The 20,462-nt window shown below is 38.0% G+C and overlaps 1 protein-coding gene across 8 annotated transcripts in view; it reads left to right on the forward strand.

Moving 5' to 3' along the window:
* The window catches only part of WDR7 (WD repeat domain 7), a 354,920-nt gene that overhangs the window by 4,264 nt on the left and 330,194 nt on the right, over positions 1-20,462 (forward strand). For 5 of the 8 annotated variants that reach the window (XM_006938939.4, XM_019815335.3, XM_019815334.3 and 2 more), the window contains exons 2-3: positions 9,455-9,534; positions 17,972-18,143. In XM_006938939.4, the coding sequence (XP_006939001.1) occupies positions 17,985-18,143 (159 nt within the window). In that variant the 5' untranslated portion in view covers positions 9,455-9,534; positions 17,972-17,984. Of the gene's footprint in view, positions 1-9,454; positions 9,535-11,730; positions 11,799-17,971; positions 18,144-20,462 lie in introns of all 8 variants that reach the window. The other 3 variants (XM_045042404.1, XM_019815331.3, XM_045042403.1) reach the window with 2 other exon arrangements.

Below are 20,462 nucleotides of genomic sequence, written 5' to 3' on the forward strand. Positions count from 1 at the left end.
TTTGAGATTCATCCAAATTGTTGCATAATTTGAGTAGTATTCCATGGTATATATGTACCTCAATTTGTTTAACCATTCCCTGGGACGTTGGGGCTGTTCCCAGTTTTGGGCTATTACAAATACAGCTGCTATGAACATTTTTGTACAGTTTTTTTGTGTGTGTGTTTGGATGTAAAGTTTCATGTTTTCTGGGATAAATGCCTTGGAATGTGATAGCTGGGTGGTATGATAAGTGTAAGTTTAGTTTGTGAAGAAACTGCCAAACTGTTTTCCAGGGTGGCTACACCATTTAACATTTCCACCAGCCGTGTATGAGGGATTGAGTTTCTTTGCAGCCGTGCCAGCATTTGGTATTATCACTATATTTTTATTTTAGCTGTTTAGATGTGTAGGGATAACTCTAGGGCACCTGGGTGGCTCAGTTGGTTAAGTATCCGACTTCGGCTCAGGTCATGATCTCACAGTCTGTGGGTTCGAGCCCCATGTTGGTCTCTGTGCTGACAGCTCAGAGCCTGGAGCCCGCTTCAGATTCTGTGTCTCCCTCTCTCTCTGCCCCTCCCCTGCTCATGCTCTGTCTCTCTCTGTCTTAAAAAGAAAAAACAAAAAACAACGTTAAAAAAAAAAAAAGTATGGGGTTAGTGAAGTTTGTAGGTTCGTTCCCATTTTGTCCCCTTCATTGTTGCACTTTATAAAGAGTTCATGGTCTTAGCTATGTGCATGCCATTGATAACAGGCAGAACCAACTGAGAGTTTTCCTACGGCCCAGTGAAATCCTGTTATCAGTGAGGATACCTTATGTCCCTACTTACAGATAATATGATTATGATGTCAACTTCAAATTTGAACTCTGTGCTTGTGGTTCATTTGCCTTCATCTGTATCTGATTACTTAAAGCTACTTTGCTGAGAAGACCACAAAAATTTTTGTTGGAAGAAGTCCTACATCATGACTACATTCAGAAAGTCCTTGGCCAAGTGGAGTTTTTATTTTCCATTAATATATATACTGTATTCATGAAATATCAAACACTTCAAATAAAATTAGGCATCTTTTCCAAAATGTGTTGGTGATGTTTAATGAACATGTAGGTTTTGTTTTGTTTTGTTTTGTTTTGTTTTGGTTGATAGTAGCTTGGGTTAATGGAAGTCAGAAAATAATGGAATAATAAAAAGTTAGGGCACTGGTCAGTTTAGGGCAGAGAAAATTGCTCAAGTGCCAATGGTTATTCTGCAGGCTCTTTTAGAATAGAAAATTACTGGAAATACATGACTTTTTAACTACTGTCTCTCATTCAGCTTAGCAATTGTAATTTATGACCTTTCAAGCTCACTGAAGGTATTTTACTGGCGTTTTGCACATACATATTTCTTTCTGAATGTTGGTAGTTAATATATGTCAGTGATAACAGACTGATAGAGTGTGCCAGTTACCTTCTGTTCTCACATTCAAGTTATTTATTTGGCTGTCTTCCTTAAGGGCTCTTCTTTTTTCTAAACATTTCAAATATAAACAAACAGTAAAAACCACCATTAGGGGGAGTGAAAAGTTCACACTAATAAAAGATCACTTTACTTAGTTTAAGAAACAGTTTTCTGACTCATTAACAGGCCTTCGTGAGTGTAGTGGTGATTAAACCATGTCAGCTAATTAGCTGCATGGGTCCTACGACATGTCTGGTTGTGTATGTGTCACAGATAGAATAGAAGAGGAACAGCCTGCAGCTGAGGAAAAACAGTATGTTAGCAGGGATTTGACTAGGGGGACTTGTATTAATTGTTGCAATTATTATAGAAAATTAATTGATTAGCAACTCTTCAGTGAAATCCAGAGCATGTAAAACCAAGACGTATTTTCATTTGCTGATGGATACAACTCTTTTTTAAGCCAAAGCAAATATACTTTATTCACTTCTTTGTTCATGTATTCAACAAGTATTTGGGTGCATGCTACGTGGCAGAAATTCTGGGCACTGGAAATACAGTGTAGAACAAAACAAACATCAATCATCACTTTCAAGTTTACATTATAGTGGGAGAGCCAGAAGAGAAATAAGCAAAACGTCTGGTACGTTAAAGGATTGTAAGTGCTCTGGAGAGACAGGATAAAATACTGTTAGGATGGTAGATTTTGTCATTTCTGTTAGTTGGGAAAGGGCTCGCTGAGAAGAGACCTGAAGGGGGTCAGGGAGTGTGCCCTGAAGACCTGCCTGGGGGACACTGTTCTGAGATGAGACCCTGCCTGATGAGTTGAAGAAAACCAAGAAAGAGTCAAGAGCGGATGAAGAGAAAGCATGGGAGACAACAGCAGCCTCATTCATGTAGGATAGGCAGTTGTATAATTTGGCTTTTACTCTGAGCGAGACAGGAAGTCATGGGAAGAATTCCGAGCAGATTCGTGATGCGATGTGATTAAAAAAAAAATAGCGTCATTCTGCACGCTCTGTTGAGATTGCAACAGGAAAACAGGGAGACCAGTTGAGAAGCTATTGTGTTATACATGGTGGGAGATGCCAGTGATGTGGAGTGGGGTGGTGGTAGTGAAGGTGTAGAGGAGTCTTACGGCTCTGGATAGAGTACTTTGAAGGTATTACCGGTAGTGGTTTTTTTCTGATGGTGTGGGGTGTGGAATGTATGTGAGGGGAGACTCAAAGATGATTCCAGGATTTTGGCCCGTGGAGCTGTAAAAATGGAGTTGCTGTCAACGGAGATGGTGAGGATTGTGGGAGGCACAGGTTTGGGCAAGAAGACCAGGGACTCACTTTTGAACAGGTCAAGTTTGAGAAGCTAATTGGCTATCCAGAGGGAAATGTTGAGTAGGAAGTTGGATATGTGAGTGTGGAGTCAGAAGACAGCCTCAAGCTGTAAATTAGGAATTGCCAATGGGTAGTTGGTATTTAGGCCATGAGGCTTGGTGAGATCATTGAAGGAGGGAGGAAGGAAGGGAAGGAGGGTTGCCAGAAAAGTGCGAGGACTAAGCTCTTGGAATGCCAACATTTAAAGGTCAAACATGAGGGAAAATGAGAGACTAAAGCTCGAGAGGTGTCAGGAAGGAATGAAGACCTGGAGGCAAAGAGAAGTGTTTTAAGGGTGAGGAAGTATGAACTATGCCAAATGCTGCTAGTAGGTCAAGAAAGATGAAGATTCGGACTTGACATTGGATTTAGTAATGGAGAGGTCATTCGTGACCTTGTCAAGAGCAGTTGTGACAGGTAGAACACTTTTCTGTGGTCTCTAAGGAAAAGGGTAATGTTACGAATGAGGGCATTCTGACTTGGAGAGAGGTTACGTATTTCCTTAAGGTTTGTAGTTAGTAAATGCAGGAGCTGGGACCGTCCCTTGCCAGAATGACTGTCAAATCATCGTATTTACTCAGCATACTTCACCAGTCCCCAGAATAATGTGGCAATTCAACTTCCAGTTTGGGGCAGCATGTTTGTTTCTACTTCTGGGTCGTTTAATTTATGAACAGTGAAAAACTTCAGTGCTCAATTTAGTTTTGATGGCAACGTGAGGGAAAAAAGTAGGAATAACCGAGAGGCAGGTGAGATTAGAGGAGAGATTTGGTTCTACCAAACGGGGTCCCTGTTGCCTAAAATTTAGGGGCTCGATGGGCATCGTTTGCTTTTAGCTTAATCGTAGCTCTTGAAACCGAGGCGGGTTGGTGATAGAGCAGAAGTTGAATGCAGACATCCTGATGGCAGCTGTAGAAATTTAGAAAATGACTCATGCCTCAACATCTATGAATCATGTAAAAAGTTGTGATGTATTTTTGACCAGATAGCTCTGCAGTTCTTCAAAACCTGATTCGCATGTGCTCAGGGCTGCTTTGCAGTGAGAAAGAAGACTGTGTTGTCTTCCATTGCCATCTGCTCGCTGCCCATGTCCTTTTGAACAGAGTATTGGAACTCCTTTAAAACAGCAGTCCTTAAGTATCAAGTTCATTGGGAGTAGGTTTCTTGCCACTCAAATAATAAAGTGTAATGTTGTCAGTTTAGTGACAAGCTGAGTGTTCAGAAGGTTGTGTCCCTCACAACTCTCGAATTCCAGAAACCTTTTGTTCTGAGTAAGCAGCTCAGTTATTTCTTAGTACATTTTATGGCCTAGCTGTCTTACTGCTTTATAGTCAAGAGTATGGTCTGATTCAGTTTTTTCCAAGTCTTTAATCAATTGGTATCAAAAGCACAGCACAAAGAAAACTCATAGTCTTAATAATCACTTCCTTCATGACATCATATTGTGAATTTGACTTGAACACACTCTTCTGACAAATGAAGTAGGAATATTCTATGAGAATCTGAATAAACCTTTACAGACTTTCCTTTTTTCTTCCCTTGCAGCTGTGGCAAGTAAGGTTGAGCTACTTACGGTCCTTGTTTCTTGTGTTCCCCGTCAGAAGGTGGGTAGTGTAGGCTGTTCATGTGTGCCCATTCTCATGAGAGAGAATTTGAGTTTGTTGTTCTGTAAGTCTCAGGGGGCCTGCCTGGCACACAGGAAGTACACAGACTGAGATGATATTGGCTCTCCTCTGAAAATGCCCGTGTTCCTGGGATAGAAATACACCTTGCTTTTGCATTTCAGAGTTAAAATTTATTTGTAATGTTTGTTTATTTTTGAGGGGGGGAGGGACAGAGAGAGAGGGAGACACAGAATCCAAAGCAGGCTCCAGGCTCTGAGCTGTCAGCACAGAGCCCGACATCGGGCTCGAACTCACAAACTGCGAGATCATAACCTGAGCCGAAGTCAGACACTTAACTGACTGAGCCACCCAGGCGCTCCTGAGAGTTTAAAAAGCAATGTAGAGAAATTAACATTGATCTCATACTCGGTTTTTCACATGTTGTCCTGTTTTATAGCTTTAGAAATCACATGAGATATCAGTGTTATATGTGATATTGCAGAACAGCATGGTCTTATCACAACATCACTCCATAGGTTATTGATGGTTTTAAAGGAGGAAAAAATAGTTACAGTGGGGATATCTGGTAGTCAGTACCATAATTAAATGGTGTAGGACAATGTGATGTTCCATGCCTCCTGTGGTGATGTACCATGAAGTGTATACAATGTCATCTATGAAGTATTCTTGCCCAAAATGTTTTACTTGAGCCTAGTGATGTCTTTGGGTTCAAATTCCAGTTTATGGAAAAATAGGAGATAGAGAAACAAGCTAAATGACATGAGAAAAAAAAATCACACAAATCTAAAATGTGTAACATTTTATGAGCAATTCATTTTTTTTTAAAATTAATATGAAAAAAACAAAGTTGGGACTGTTTTAGAACTAAAGACCAAAGAGACATAACAACCAAATGCAATGCATACAACTTGAATATTTACTGGTTTAAAAGAAGTTACAAAAAACATTTTTTAGACAGCTGAAGTAATTTGAATATAGGCTGGATTATAGATGCTATTAGAGAATTATTATGGTGTTGATAATGGTGATTGTGATAATGGGATTGTGTTTATGAAGGACAATGGTCTTTATTTTTAAGCTGTATATTTTAAATTATTTAGTGGTGAATTGTCATAATGTGTGTAGGTTATTTTCAAAAGGTTTAGCAAAAAAGAATATGTATGTAGGTACATACATACACAAATGTTGACAAGGGAAATATGGTACAATATTATTCGTTGAGTGAGTTTTATACTCTTTTTTGAACCTTTTGTACCTTTGAAATTTTTCATAATAAAAAGTTGGATCATAAGGGGAAAAGTAAATTTCATCCTAAGTTTTTTTATTAAAAGAAAAATCAAATTAAATAGTCCAAATCCAATGAAAAACAGAGACATGAGATCTTCCCTTGTCCTTTGAATTCTTCCTAGGGCTTTCTATGCCTTCATATATCTAGGCAGAAGAAAGCTGACAAGATAGAGGGTAATTGTGGGAGAACTGAACCAGACACCGAAGAGAGACGGTTGAGGATTAGCAAGTGATTGGCCATGTCAAACCGGCAGCTTTATAAGACTGTAAGAACGAATAAAATTGGTTGGATTTACAAAGAATGGAAAGAATAGGTGTCAACAGTACATTATGGTCAAAGCAGCCTCTCTTTCCTCACGTCTGTCCAGGGCATTGCTTCTCTCTGTTAGTACTGGAGAGTTCTGCCCTGGAGTGTCAGAGAAATCGTTGATCTCTTCATGTAGAAGGAGCTCTTGAGTCCTTAGATCCTGTTTGTGGATAGAAACTCGAATACCTGAGACCTTTTGTAGTGAGGAAAGGGAAACAGGGAGTCAAAGACCACAGGTTTCAAAATGTTGATTGTAATTAGAATGACAGAGAGAGAGAACTAGATTTACAACCAGGCGTCAGTAACAAGGGAAGGTGTGTTGGATAAAGATGACATGTGAACATGTTAGAAGGACAAAGGCTAATTTAGTGGACATTAAAATGGTAGACAGGTAGAGGATGACTAAGGGAGTAAGATTCTTGAAAGAGTCCAGAAGGAGTTCGATTTAGCAAAAAAAGGGTCTTCTCTTGCTTGGCAAACAGAGCTTAGTAAATGCTAGGTATCGTTATTCTGTTTATTCATTCAATAAGTACATATTGACCAGTAGTAGAGTCAGGAGCTCTTCTTAGTGTTGGTGAGCCACTGCAGATCCCAGTAGAATGAAGTTTGCTTGGTGATGATTAAATAGCAAAGGTGGCGGGCTTACCCTTGAGGAACACAGATTACAACTTTCTTTTTTTTTTTTAATATTTTTTTTAATATTTATTTATTTTTGAGACAGAGAGAGACAGAACATAAATGGGGGAGGGTCAGAGAGAGAGGGAGACACAGAATCTGAAGCAGGCTCCAGGCTCTGAGCTGTCAGCACAGAGCCCGACGCGGGGCTTGAACTCACGGACCGTGAGATCATGACCTGAGCCAAAGTCGGACGCTTAACCGACTGAGCCACCCAGGCGCCCCAGATTACAACTTTCTAAACAAATTACACATAAAGCCGTAAGTATTGTGTGCCCGTATATAGAACATGTACTGAAAATATGTTTGCAGAAGTAGTGATTCATGGGTTTGGGGACAGAGCGCTCACAGCAGAGAAGAACTAGGATTTGAAAGATTGTACACTACAGATAGATTCTTGTTAAACATTTTTTGGAAACTCTATGTATGCACACGTGCGTCATTAAAACAAAATAAACTGGTGAGTCAGGGCCATTTTATTTCGTTATTTATTAAGCTATATTTTGGAATACAGTGAAGTAGCCAAAGGGAAACTTTAAGACCAATGAATTTATCTTGAGAATTAGGTTTCCCACTCAATGTAGCCTCTTCTTAATTTCCTTCTTCATAGATAGTTGTCATTGTGTTTTTTGTTTATTTTTGGTTTGGTATCATTACAGAATTATTCTAAATGTTGTATGCATATGTATGCATGTATACATGTATATGGATACACATACATATATCTTCCTTTTAAAGCCCAGAATGGGAGTGTGTTTTAAACACTACACTGTATCTTTATCTCCCACTATATATTTTGGAGATTATTTCATATCTCACACTGCAGTGTTCCATTGTAAGGCTCTATCATAATTTAATCTCTTGATTGGTGGACATTAAATTTTTTTCTATGTACCCTTTAAAAATGAGAGAAAATTTGGGGCACCTGGGTGGCTTAGTTGGGTAAGCGTCTGACTTCATTTGGCTCAGGCCATGATCTCACAGTTTGTGAGTTTGATCCCTGCTTCGGGCTCTGTGCTGACAGCTCAGAGCCTGGAGCCTGTTTTGGATTCCATGTCTCCTTCTCTCTCTGCCCCTTCCCTGCTTGACCTCTGTCTCTCTCTCCCTGTCTCAAGAATAAATAGACATTAGAAACAATTTTTAAAAATTAGAGACAGTAATAATAGTGCTTATCCTTTACGTAGAAGGCTTTTAATATTTCAAAATGCTTTTCTTTTCTCTTGTCCTTATAGTACCTTTCTGTGGAGCCTATTTCATAGTTCATGCTCGTCTCTATCAACTTGGTGTGAGCACCAAGTCCTATCTGTTGTGTCTTCAAAATAGCTCTCATATTCCTCTTGTTATTGCCATTCTCACTATTACTGTCCTTCATCATATATTCATTGGAGACAGCCTATGTGGCAGAAACCATGCTAAGCATTATGTGGTGAATACACACACGCGGTTCTGATCTTAGGGAACACGAGCATAAAGAGTAGTAGCGGAGAGTAGAAGACATTTGTTGGTTAAACAAAAAAGCCCAGAAGTAAGTAATGAGAGATTGTGATAAATGTCAGTACCATCATTTCTTACCAGCAGTACTGCAGCGGCCCCACCCCCACCGTCTTCAGACCCATAGTGTTATCTCTATTCATTGTATTGCGGCTAGAGTGATCTTTCTGAAAAGCAAATTCGGAGGTCAAACTCTTGACCTGTTTCCTGTTGCTGTCAGGTAAAACTCTACACTCCTTCAGATGGCTTATCAGCTCCTTTATCATTTGGTGCATATTGACCTGTTGTTTCTTGTGTCATCATTTGGCCTTTGTGTTCTGAATGCCACCTCTCCTATTTTCACTGCCAAGAAAGAATTGAGCTTTCTTATCTATGGGTTTTAGAACATGCAATTCCCCCAGCCTCTTCCTGGGTTAATTCTCACCATTATTTCTCCAGAAATCCTTCCTGGACCCATTAAAGTGTAGGTTAGGATGTCCACCTTTTGTGTCTCCATGGGTCTCGAGATTTCTCCTGTATCACACTCTATGGTAATTGTTTGCTTGCTCATGTATATGCTCTACTGGATAGTTGAATTGTGTCTATATTATCAACTGTTGTAATGCCGTGATACAGGCACAAAATTAAAACTTGGGAAATGCTTCTCTGAAATATATACTAATTATTATTATTATGAGACAGAATTTAATTTAAAAGCTGTTTTAGTATCACATAGGAGGTTGCAGTATTACTGCTAATGAAGTCATGCAGAACCAAATTGTCATATTTGCAGATAATAGAATTGTGTCTGACAAACCTATACAGTGGTACTTTTAGGTTAGAGCAGGAAGTCATTGAAAGATCATAACCTTATTAAAAATCCAACTTTATTAAATATGAAATGGCACTGCTGGAAGAAACCAGTAGATGTGGAGGCAGAATGTGAAAAAGTCGAGGCGCCTGGGTTGAGCTTACGACTTCAGCTCGGGTCATGACCTCACAATTTGTGAGTTTGAGCCCCACATCAGGCTTACTGCTGTCAGCACAGAGCCTGCTTCAGATCCCCTGTTCTTCTCTCTCTGCCCCTCCCCACTTGCATTCTCTTAAAAATAAAATAAAAATATTTAAAAAAATAATAAGAATGTGAAGAAGTAGGAAAATCTGTGTTTTTTAAAAATTAGTATTTACTGAGCATCTGCCATGTGCTAGGCATTTCACTAGTTGCGTTATGTACATTTTTTTCTCTTAATCATTAGGATGGCTTTCCTAAAAGACGGTATTATTGTCCATCTTTTACAGATGGGGAAGCTGAGACCCAGAGGGGTAACTTTTTCAAGATTCCATAAAAGAGCCAGGATTTGAATACAGTTCTTCTAATTGTGAGTTCAGAGCTCTTTCAATTATGATTATTTTTGTTCTTCTTGTTGACTGAAGTACAATTGTATTTCTATGCAGAACTAAGAAATAGGGGAAATTCAGTGAAATAGACAAATACATGAAATTAAAGTAACCAAAAGAGATGACTTAATTTTTACCTCTAAGATCCTTGCTCTTTACGATTTGAGGTTTTTGACTTCAAAGTGATGCAAAATTAATTTTATAAATAACTGTTGGGGAGAAAACTAAACCTCAGAAATGATATGACCATAGACTGCATGTTTAGTGGTAGAATGAGGTGTAGACTCTGGAACTTCTGATATTTGGCTGTAAAACTTCATCACTGTAAAGTTTTTATTTGATATACAATCTCTAAATGTAACTTTAGCACTGATTTTGATATAAACACGAATGAAAATGGAATGTTCCTAATATTCTTCTTTTTCTAGAAATATCTAGTCTTAGAACATACCTGTTTGTGATTTGAAAGCCAGCATTTTCCCTTGATATATTAGTGACAAAATATGAATATGTTGTACACAATATTTTGGAGAGTTGGATAATTTTATTCAGAATTTCTGTTAAAGTTAATACTATGTCAGATTAATAATTTGTTCAGTCACTTTTGTTTTGGACCTTTTCCATGAAAATATGAATTTTAAAATCTCAATCCTGTTCTAGGACTTTCATTCCCATTTAATATAAAGCTTTTTTGGAATGTATTTAATTCCCTTCAGACAATAGATGATAATGTTGCAAACAAAGACTGGATTATTAGCTAATCAATAGAGTGGTTGAGTGATGATGGTTGAAAAACTGCATACTCTTGATTTATATTGCCTTTTATTGCTCTTAAGTCATGTGTGGTGCCAATTTAGAGTGTCTTGGCTTATCCGTTACTCATTTTATTTTATTTTTTTTTACATATACATATCTATTTTATTTTTAATCTTATTTTTAATTTTTTAAAATTTACATCTAAGTTAGCGTATAGTGCAACAATGATTTCAGGAGTAGATTCCTTAATTCCCCTTACCCATTTAGCCCATCCTCCCTCCCACAAGCCCTCCAGCAACCCTCAGTTTATTCTCCATATTTATGAGTCTCTTCTGTTTTGTCCCCCTCCCTGTTTTTATATTATTTTTGTTTCCCTTCCCTTATGTTTATCTGTTTTGTCTCTTAAAGTCCTCATATGAGTGAAGTCATATGATATTTGTCTTTCTCTGACTGACTAATTTCACTTAGCATAATACCTTCCAGTTCCATCCACGTAGTTGCAAACGGCAAGATTTCATTCTTTTTGATTGCCGACTAATACTCCATTGTATATATATACCACATCTTCTTTATCCATTGATGGAGATTTGGGCTCTTTCCATACTTTGGCTATTGTTGATAGTGCTTCTATAAACATGGGGGTGCATGTGTCCCTTCAAAACAGCATACCTGTATCCCCTGGATAAATGCCTAGTAGTGCAATTGCTGGGTTGTAGGGTAGTTCTATTTTTAGTTTTTTTGAGGAACTTCCATAATGTTTTCCAGAGTAGCTGCACCAGCTTGCGTTCCCAGTCTGTTACTCATTTTAAAGAAATTCAAACTTAGATTCCTGTGTCCTACCTAATTACATGGCTAGGTCATGGCTGATTTGCCCATTTTTTGTTTTAATCAGTTGTTTAGAACTAGGTTACCACTTGTTACCAAGTGGTACTCTCAGTTAATCCTTCTTAGAAATACTTGTCTGTGATATAAGCCTTGTTATCCTTTATTTCACATTATTTCATTAGTGCTTTTAGTGGCTTTTCTAAAGTTTCACTTTTATTAGATTTTTAAGATAGTAGACAAAATGTTTTGAAGCATTTATATTTTTGATGGAATGAGATTATCATTTTTTTCTTATATATATTTCTTTTTTTAAATATAATTTATTGTCAAGTTGGCTATTGTATATATTTATTTGTATTAAGAATGTTCACACAGTTTGCTCATATAATGAACTGAAGATTCCTCATCCTGTTCCTTGGTTCGCTTTCTTTCTTCTTCTTTTCTTTCATTTAAGTTATATACTCACACAGTATAGGGTCAAGTAGATCTAGAAGACTTTATTACACCAAAAAGCATGAGAGAAAAAAAAATGTTGAAAGCCCAGAGGTCTGTGGTGTAATGATTGAGGATTATGTGAAAGTTTAGGTCATTCACAGGACATCCATCGGTTTGGTTGCAAGTGACAAGTACCATGGAAGGCAAAGACTGTCTGTCTTAGTTTAAGGTAAGTCTCTAAAATGGCCCAGGTTATTAAATAAATACCAGTGACTTAATTATTGAAAGCATCTGCTAGATCAGTAGATGTTCAAGAAATTCTTGTTGCTTAATTATTACACCATAGCCAGATTTCTAGGTTTTAAGGAATTGAATATGTCTTTTCTTTGATTCAGAAATTCAAGTTAGGGGAGTTGCCCCTGGGTGGCTCAGTTGGTTAAGCAACTGACTCTTCATTTCAGCTCAGGTCATGATGTCACAGTTTGTGGGATCGAGTGCTGTGTCAGGCTCTGCGTGGAGGGCAGAGAGCCTGCTAGGGATTCTCTCTCTCTCCTCTCTTTGCCCCCCCCCCCTTCTCTCTCTCTCTCTCTCTCTCTCTCTCTCTCTCAAAATGAATAAACATTAAAAAAAAATTCAAGTTAAGATCTTGTAGTCTCTCAAGTTGTCATAAATAGAATGTGTTTGTTGTGTATGCTAATGGAAATTGTAAGCTCTTAGGAAAAATTACCTATGATTCAAGAATAATTTGTTTCAGTGGAGAGTATGTTACTATACCCTAAAAAAGTAAGAATACTTGTTGTTTTTCAAAATTAAATTAAAAGTGTATTCATACATTATTAGGTACATGTCCAGCTTAGCATGTATGGCATTTAATTTTATATATATATATATATATATATATATATATATATATATATATATATATATATAAAATACACATACCTCACAGTGTTTTTGTCTTCTCATAGGTGAGTAGATACATTAGTATTTTTAAGCAGAAAATAGACTTTTTTTTGTTCTTCCATGTAATTTATTTTTAAATTTTTGTTTAAATTCCGGTTAGCATAGTGTGTAATATTATTTTCAGGTGTATAATATGGTGATTCAACACTTACATATAACGCCTGGTGCTCATCACAAGGGCACTCCTTAATCCCTGTCACCTGTTTAACTCACCTCCCTCCCCTCCTCCCCTCTGGTAACCATCAGTTTGATCTTTATGAAACTTTTTGTTTTCTAGAAGAAAAGTGTTATTCTCTCAGAAAAGTGATAGGAAAAATTCAGAACCTTTTAGGAGAGAGACACACAAATTATTTGATTTCTACTTGATTTTCTCTTTTGTTAAGAATTAATTTTGTCTGGTTAACCTCGTTGGACCAACAAGGTCCAAATTAATTGGATCTAATTTATATTGAAAAATAAGAGTGATGGAATCTCATTAAAAAGCCACATGTGCTACTTGGACAATATATCCCTTTAAGAAGTAAGATTGCTTTTAGAATACAGCTTTGCATTAGTAATATTTCGTTGCAACTAGAGGAGTCAGTGCTCCCCAAATTGATACATGAATTTGATGCAGCTCTAGTCATAATCTCACCAGGCTTTTCTGCAGACATTTACAAGCTGATTTTTAAATTTGTGTGGAAGTTAAGAGGACCCAAAGGAATATCCAAAGGAATCTTGAAAGTAAGAACTAGCAAATTTCAGTGCTGAAAGGAAATATTTATGTGTTCTTTTGGTGTGGAGATTTCTTGAATTCTCTTAGAAATTAAGCAGGATTAGCTTTTACATATTGGACTTATATGAAACTGAAACATATATACATTTTACAGTGACCTATCTAAGCCATCCTCTTTCACGTGTTGGTCAACTGATGATGAATTTTAATTATCTTCTACTAGTATATGAAGGGGCCTGGCCACAGGATGATGGTTGTATTTGTCTCCCTGTCCCCTTCTCGCCCCCAACAAACCCTCCTCCCCCCACACTTTGTAGGGGCCTTAATATTTTTCCTTTATGCAATTGTTTGTCATTCTTCTTACCACATCATGTATGCCATGGATGTTATCCTTACAAACTTTGGGGGTGTAGTGTATCTGAGTGTGCAGTGAGGAAAATTGTACATTTATGTGTAACAAAACTTGAAAAATGTGGCCTTAAACAAGTGGATGTTAATTTATCCTATGTAACAAAAAGTCCAGTCTAGAGTTCGAGAAATTCTGTAAAGCCTGAGCTCTCCAATTTTTTGAATTAATGCAGCATCAGTGAGGATGTCTCCACGTCTGGGGCAAGATCATAGAGCCAGTGTTGAGATGTCCCTGACAGTCTTCTCTGCCTCCAGCTTTTGAACATTCCCCCAAACCCACTTCTCCACAGTCTGCCCCCAACTCCGATTTAATACCCTTGTGTCTAGGAGGTTTTAACATTAAGAGTGTTCTCAAAGTCAGGAGCACAAATCCACTTCTCCACATGAGTCCTAAATAAGACTTTGTCTCTTCTCCTCGTCCTCTCACCCTCACCCCTCTCCCCACACCCACTGCCCCAGACATGTTCTGATATTGTATTGTTCTTTTCTTGATTTTATTTTAGGGAGAGAGAGAGAGAGGGAGCGAGGGAGCGCGAGCAAGAGAGTGGGTGAGAGGGGCAGAGAAAGAGAATCTCAAGCAGGCTCCATGCTCAGTGCAGAGCCCTACGCAAGGCACAATCTTATGACCCTGGGATTATGACCTAAACCAAAATCAAGAGTCAGACACTCAACCAACTGAGCCACCCACGTGCCCCTGTATTCTGTTTTTTTTCAATACCATCTTCCAATTGGTCACCAGGTCCTTTTGATTAATTATTATTTATTCAGAAGTTGTCTCTGTTTATTCAGAACCGCCCTAGTCCCAGCAGCAAGGACGTATCAATAGCAGCTACTGATTGTGATATCCATTGCGGGTTCATGTTTCATTTCAGGTCTTCTTTATGATTATTTACCTTTTAAATATTTCACTTAACAGATACTTTCTATTTAGATCTTTTAGTGTACCAGCCAAGAAATAGCATTGGGCATAATTTAAGGACCTTTGACAGGGCATATATACCTATGGGTCAGGACAGGTTAGTGTAATTTTTTTGAAAATACAGCAGTGAATTTTGGAATCCGGTTCCTGCTGCACCCCACCTCCTTCCGCCACCCCCAACATAAGACATAAGATGGTAACTCTTTACCTTGGTCAGACAGAACTTCTTACATTATTCCTCAAATGAGCAGTTAACTAGCTGATGTAATATCCCCTGGAAAAGATGTAGTTAAGTTTTTCTTTTTTCTTTTTTAAGTTTATTTATTTTGAGAGAGAGAGAAAGCATGAGTGGGGGAGGGGCAGGTCTGTACTGACAGTGTGGAGCCTGACATGGGGCTTGAACCCATGAACCGTGAGGGTATGACTTGAGCTGAAGTCAACCCTTAACCGACCGAGCCACCCAGATGCCCATAGTGAAGTTCTTTACCATTATTTCCTGAGAGGGAGAGAGCATTGCTTTTTGATTGATTAATTTTAGTATTATAAAATTCTTTTAAAAGAACATATCCCGGTTATGGGTTGAGTTGTGTGCCCCTAAAATTCAGATGTTGAAATTCTAACTTCCGAAACCTCAGAATTTGACTTCATTTGGACATAGGGTTTTTATGGAGGTAATGAACTTAGAAGGAGGTCATTGGGGTAGGCCCTAAACGAATATGACTGTTGTCCTAATTAGAAACATATTTGGACATATACGCAGGGAGAATGCCGTAAGAGCGTGACGATGGCCTTCTGCAAGCCAAGGAGAGGGACCTCGAACAGATCCTTCTCTTGACAGTCAACCCTACCTATACCTGATTTCAGACTTTTAGCTTCAAGAATGATGAGACAATAAATTCTGTTGTTTAAGCTACTCAGTTTGTGGTCATGGCAACTGTAGGAAACTGATCCGGTTCTTTATGAAAATCCTTCATTGCCCTTAATGAGAATTCCTCTCAGATTCTGGTCGACTGTCAGTTCTTGATTTCTGTGAGAATGTGGGGGATTTTTGTAATTATTTTAATAATTTCTGGAGAAGCTGAGTTAGAGATTGATGTGTGTTCTAAAATATATACCTTTATCATGTTATGGATGATCATTTTCACTTGTTTTAAGGGCTTTGAAATTGCATTGTTCTTCTAGGTTTCCTTGAGTGCCTTGTCACCTGAATACCAGAATGTTCTTTCCTGTTCTGTTGCATCAGAGCAGGCGCATCTCCCCATAGCATACATGTTCCTTAGTCCTTAGTCTCTGTGTTTGCATTTTCTTTAAGCAAAGCAGTATGCGTTGGATATAAGTCCTCAAATATCTAGAGAAATGATGTTCTCTTCAGATTTCACATATTGCATTCGATGCTGTGAGCTTATTTAACTGAGAGAAATCTTTGGGTGATATAATTTAATACTGAATGTTGTCACCATGGAGAAATGAATTCCTTCCAGATTCCCTTTTTGAAAAAGTCATTGTTGGGTATGTTTTTCAGCCAGGAACATGCTGTACCAAATTTATTAAAATTGGTTCAGTGCTTTGTTTCATTTTATAATATCAAATAGAAATACGGAAATTAAAAAAAGAAATATGGAAATAATTATGTCATGGTAGCCTATGAAATGGTGAAAATGATATGTATAAGGTTTTATTAATAGGAAGTGAACTTGGAATTTTTTTCTTAAATGCATACCTTTTACTTGTAACAAAAGATGAAGTTTTTTTGGGGGTGCACAAACTGATAAGAGTCATGTATTTTTTTTTTTTCAATTTTTAATGTTTATTTTTGAGAGAGGTAGACAGAGCGTGAGTGGGGGAGGGGCAGAGAGCAAGGGAGACACAGAATCCGAAGCAGGCTCCAAGCTCTGAGCTGTCAGCATAGACAGCACAATCTTAGCATTCTAAAGAGTCTATAGTTATACACATATCAGTTGTCACTTAAAAATTGGGGGCAGAAAAAATCACTACAGTGACCATTTCTGATTGATCGTTTGTCAGTTCTGTAGGTGACCCGCTAGTGTCTCATAAGATCTGGTGGAGTCTTCTGTCTTCTGTGGAGCCCTCTTTGATTAGTCCATTCTTCATTTCTTTTTAACTTCTCTGAACTAGTATTTAAGTTTTTAGCCACACAAGTTTATAACACTTAAATCTAGTTGTTTCACCAACTAGATCTTGATTTTGTCATGTGAAGGAATAATTCCCTGTATGTGTGCTGTCCTGCCAAAGGTATACTCGTACGTACACTATTTAATTGATTATTCATCTCAAATTTGAACCCCTTTACCAGAACTAAATTTTTATTATGCAGAAATGAGTTTAATTTTTTTTTTTCAACGTTTATTTATTTTTGGGACAGAGAGAGACAGAGCATGAACGGGGGAGGGGCAGAGAGAGAGGGAGACACAGAATCGGAAACAGGCTCCAGGCTCTGAGCCATCAGCCCAGAGCCCGACGCGGGGCTCGAACTCAACGGACCGCGAGATCGTGACCTGGCTGAAGTCGGACGCTCAACCGACTGCGCCACCCAGGCGCCCCATATGCAGAAATGAGTTTAAAGAGAAATGCTTTTTCCCCTCAAGTGTCGGAAGTTACAATAAAAGACATTCATGATCTTGAGACATAATAAATACAGTTGAATGAGTTTTCCTTTGAACATACTCTTTGTGTGTGTGTGTGTGTGTGTGTGTGTGTGTGTGTGTGTGTGTGTGTAAATGTTTATTTTGGGGGGTGGGGGAGAGACAGAGGGAGACACAGAATCCGAAGCAGCCACCAGGCTCCAAGCTGTCTGCACAGAGCCGGATGCGGGGCTTGAACTCACGAACCATGAGACCATGACTTGGGTTGAAGTCGGACTCTTAACCGACTGAGCCACCCAGGCACCCCTAAGCATACCTTTTTTAATGTTTAGCACACAGTGAAACAACCTTTTTCTCGAACATCGCTATTTATTACTGGTTTGGAGACCTGACAAGATTTACAGACCTCACTTGTCATTGGTAGCATAGCAGAATGATTAAGATGATAGCATCTGAAGTCAGGCTTCATGGGTTTTGATTTGGGCTCCATTATTTCGCTTTTCATCTTGTGACTCTTTGTGACTCACTGTCTGTATCTGTGAAAGAGAAGTGATAATAGTACTTGCTGCATGATTTATTGTGAGAATTGAGATTTTAATTATATTTTCTATATATAATGGAATTTTATGTATTGTCCTTTATGTGTGTCGTATATATGATGTCGTATATATGATGTGTCGTATATATATGAGAATCTTGGCACTCAGGAAGTTCAAGTTGGCTTCATAATACAAATGTATGTGTTTTAGAAGGAAATAATATAATATTTGACATTATTCTTATGACGTTTCTAGGTTTGAAAACACAATGGCAGGAAACAGCCTTGTCCTACCCATTGTTCTTTGGGGTCGCAAAGCACCAACACATTGCATCTCAGCGGTACTTTTAACAGATGACGGGACCACGATTGTAACTGGATGCCATGATGGACAAATATGTCTCTGGGATCTCTCAGTAGAATTGGAAGTGAGTATTTGAAATGGATATTGTATTTTTTAGAATCAAGGAGCTTCTTAATCGAAAACAACAGTCCCAGAATAATATTTGGCCTCATAACATGTTTTCTGTGAAATGTGTTGTGACTAAAATTATTATTATGTAGATTGTTAATTTGTATTATTCATCAGAGTTGGTTTCTGCTGCCTTTTGGCTATTTTCAGTTGTGTCTACCCTAAGTGGGTTAATAGGTTACATTTAAGATTTATCAAAAGATTTTTATTCATACTGAAGGAAGTTTCCAGAAAGGTATTAAAAACCGATTTTGAACATTTATACCTTCTAAGGTGAATGTCTCGAAGAGAGCAAAACTTTTTATAAAGCATAAATTTGATTGTATTTATTACGTTTTATCATTCTTACTATGGAGCGCTCAATGTGCTGTGGTTCGAGGCCTTCTCGGTGGACAGGCCAGGGAAGTAGGAGTTGGGGATACGCATGCAGGGTTCACACTGATACCTCCAATTCTGGGATAACACCTCAGGGTTTATTTTCCTTTTTTCCTCATATTTTTCATCTCCCTCTCTGATAATTTTCCCCAGGGATTTTTTTCTGTCAAGGGTAACAGAGAAAATGGGGTGGTAGGTGGCATGGAATATAGGGCAAACAAGTTGAGGTTTTTTGGTTTTTTTTTTTGTAATAGCCTTATTGAGATAAAAATCATATAGTTCACTCTCTTAAAGAAGTTGTGTTATATATATATATATATATATATATATATATATATATATACACACACACAATGCAGTATTATTCAGGCATGAAAAAGAATGAAATCCTGCCATTTGAGACGACATGGATGGACCTCAAAGGGCATCATGCCAAGTGAAATAAGTCAGAGAAAGACAAATAACTCTATGATCTCCCTTACATGTTGAATCTGAAAAATACATATATCTTAAAAAATGAAGCTCATAGTGAACAGATTGGTGGTTGCCGGGGGTGGGGGTGGGAGAAGTGGGTGAACTTTTCTTGTTTTTGTTTTTTAGTTTAAATAAATTAAAAAAATAAAGTGTACATTACCACAGTCAATTTTACAACATTTGCATTACCTCAGAAACGCAGCCTGTACTCTTTAGCTGTCATTCCTAATACCCCCATTTCCTCCCAAGGCAACCACTGATCTGTTTTTCTGTCTCGTTTTACAATGTGCAATGTACATAAGGACGTTAATTTGATACGATAAATGGTCCCGTGTCCCATATGTAACTCCTCTGTGGGTTTCCCTATTCTGGACATTTCATATACTTGGAATAATATGTGTTTGTGTGTGTGTGTGTGACTGGCTTTTTTTACTTAGCATACATAATCTCAGAGTTTACTGTGTTGTAGCATGTATCAATACTTCATATTTTTATTTTATTTTTTTATTTTATTTTATTTATTTTTTTTAAAGAAGTTTTTAATAAATTTATTTATTTTGAGAGAGAGAGAGACAGAGGGCAAGCAGGGGAGGGGCAGAGAGAGAGGAAGACACAGAATCTGAAGCAGGCTCCAGGCTCCAAGCTGTCAGCACAGAGCCTGACGTTGGGGCTCAAACCCATGAACTATGATATCATGACCTGAGCCAAAGTCAGATGCACAACTGACTGAGCCACCCAGGCACCCCTATATTTCACATTTTTAAGTGGTCAAATAATACTCGATTGTATGGGTGTACTAAATTTAACTTACCAGTTGACGGACATTTGGGTTGTTTGCGCTTTGGGCCATACTGAATAATGCTGCTGTGAACATCGGTGTGTGCGTTTTTGTGTGGCGCCACCTTTTTGTTGTTCTTCAGTACACACCCAGGCACGGAACCACTGGAACTGGAAAAACGATGTGTACACTTAGATGACACGTAAAGGCTGGGTGTACATGTTGGAAAGTAGCTGGAGAGAAGAATTACAGGATGTGATGCACCTTCAGGATTGGTAGTAAACTAAATGTGAATCAGCAGTGAAGTCGTGAGGAGAAAAAAATCATACCACGTTTTACTGGAATGATTACAAGCAATAAGACTTACTTAGGAGAGCTTAGAAACAATTCTTTCACTATTTTCTTTTTTTTTTGCATAGATTTTACTGTAGTGTTATATTTATTTAAGTTCAAGTAAGAGGGAGAAAAGTGACTGGGGAGAGTAAGAAATGGGCGTGGTGGGGTAGGGCTAGGAGAGAAGTGTATCTTTTGAAAGACATTAAGGGAATTGGACTATTTACCCAGGGAAAATGAAGGCTAAATAAAAATTGGCTTGGTTGTTGTGTTTGATATATGTGGACGATCTTTAGTGTCATACTTTGTAGCAGC

The sequence above is a fragment of the Felis catus genome, chromosome D3, assembly GCF_018350175.1.
Source record: "Felis catus isolate Fca126 chromosome D3, F.catus_Fca126_mat1.0, whole genome shotgun sequence".
In the NCBI taxonomy this organism is placed as follows: domain Eukaryota; kingdom Metazoa; phylum Chordata; class Mammalia; order Carnivora; family Felidae; genus Felis; species Felis catus.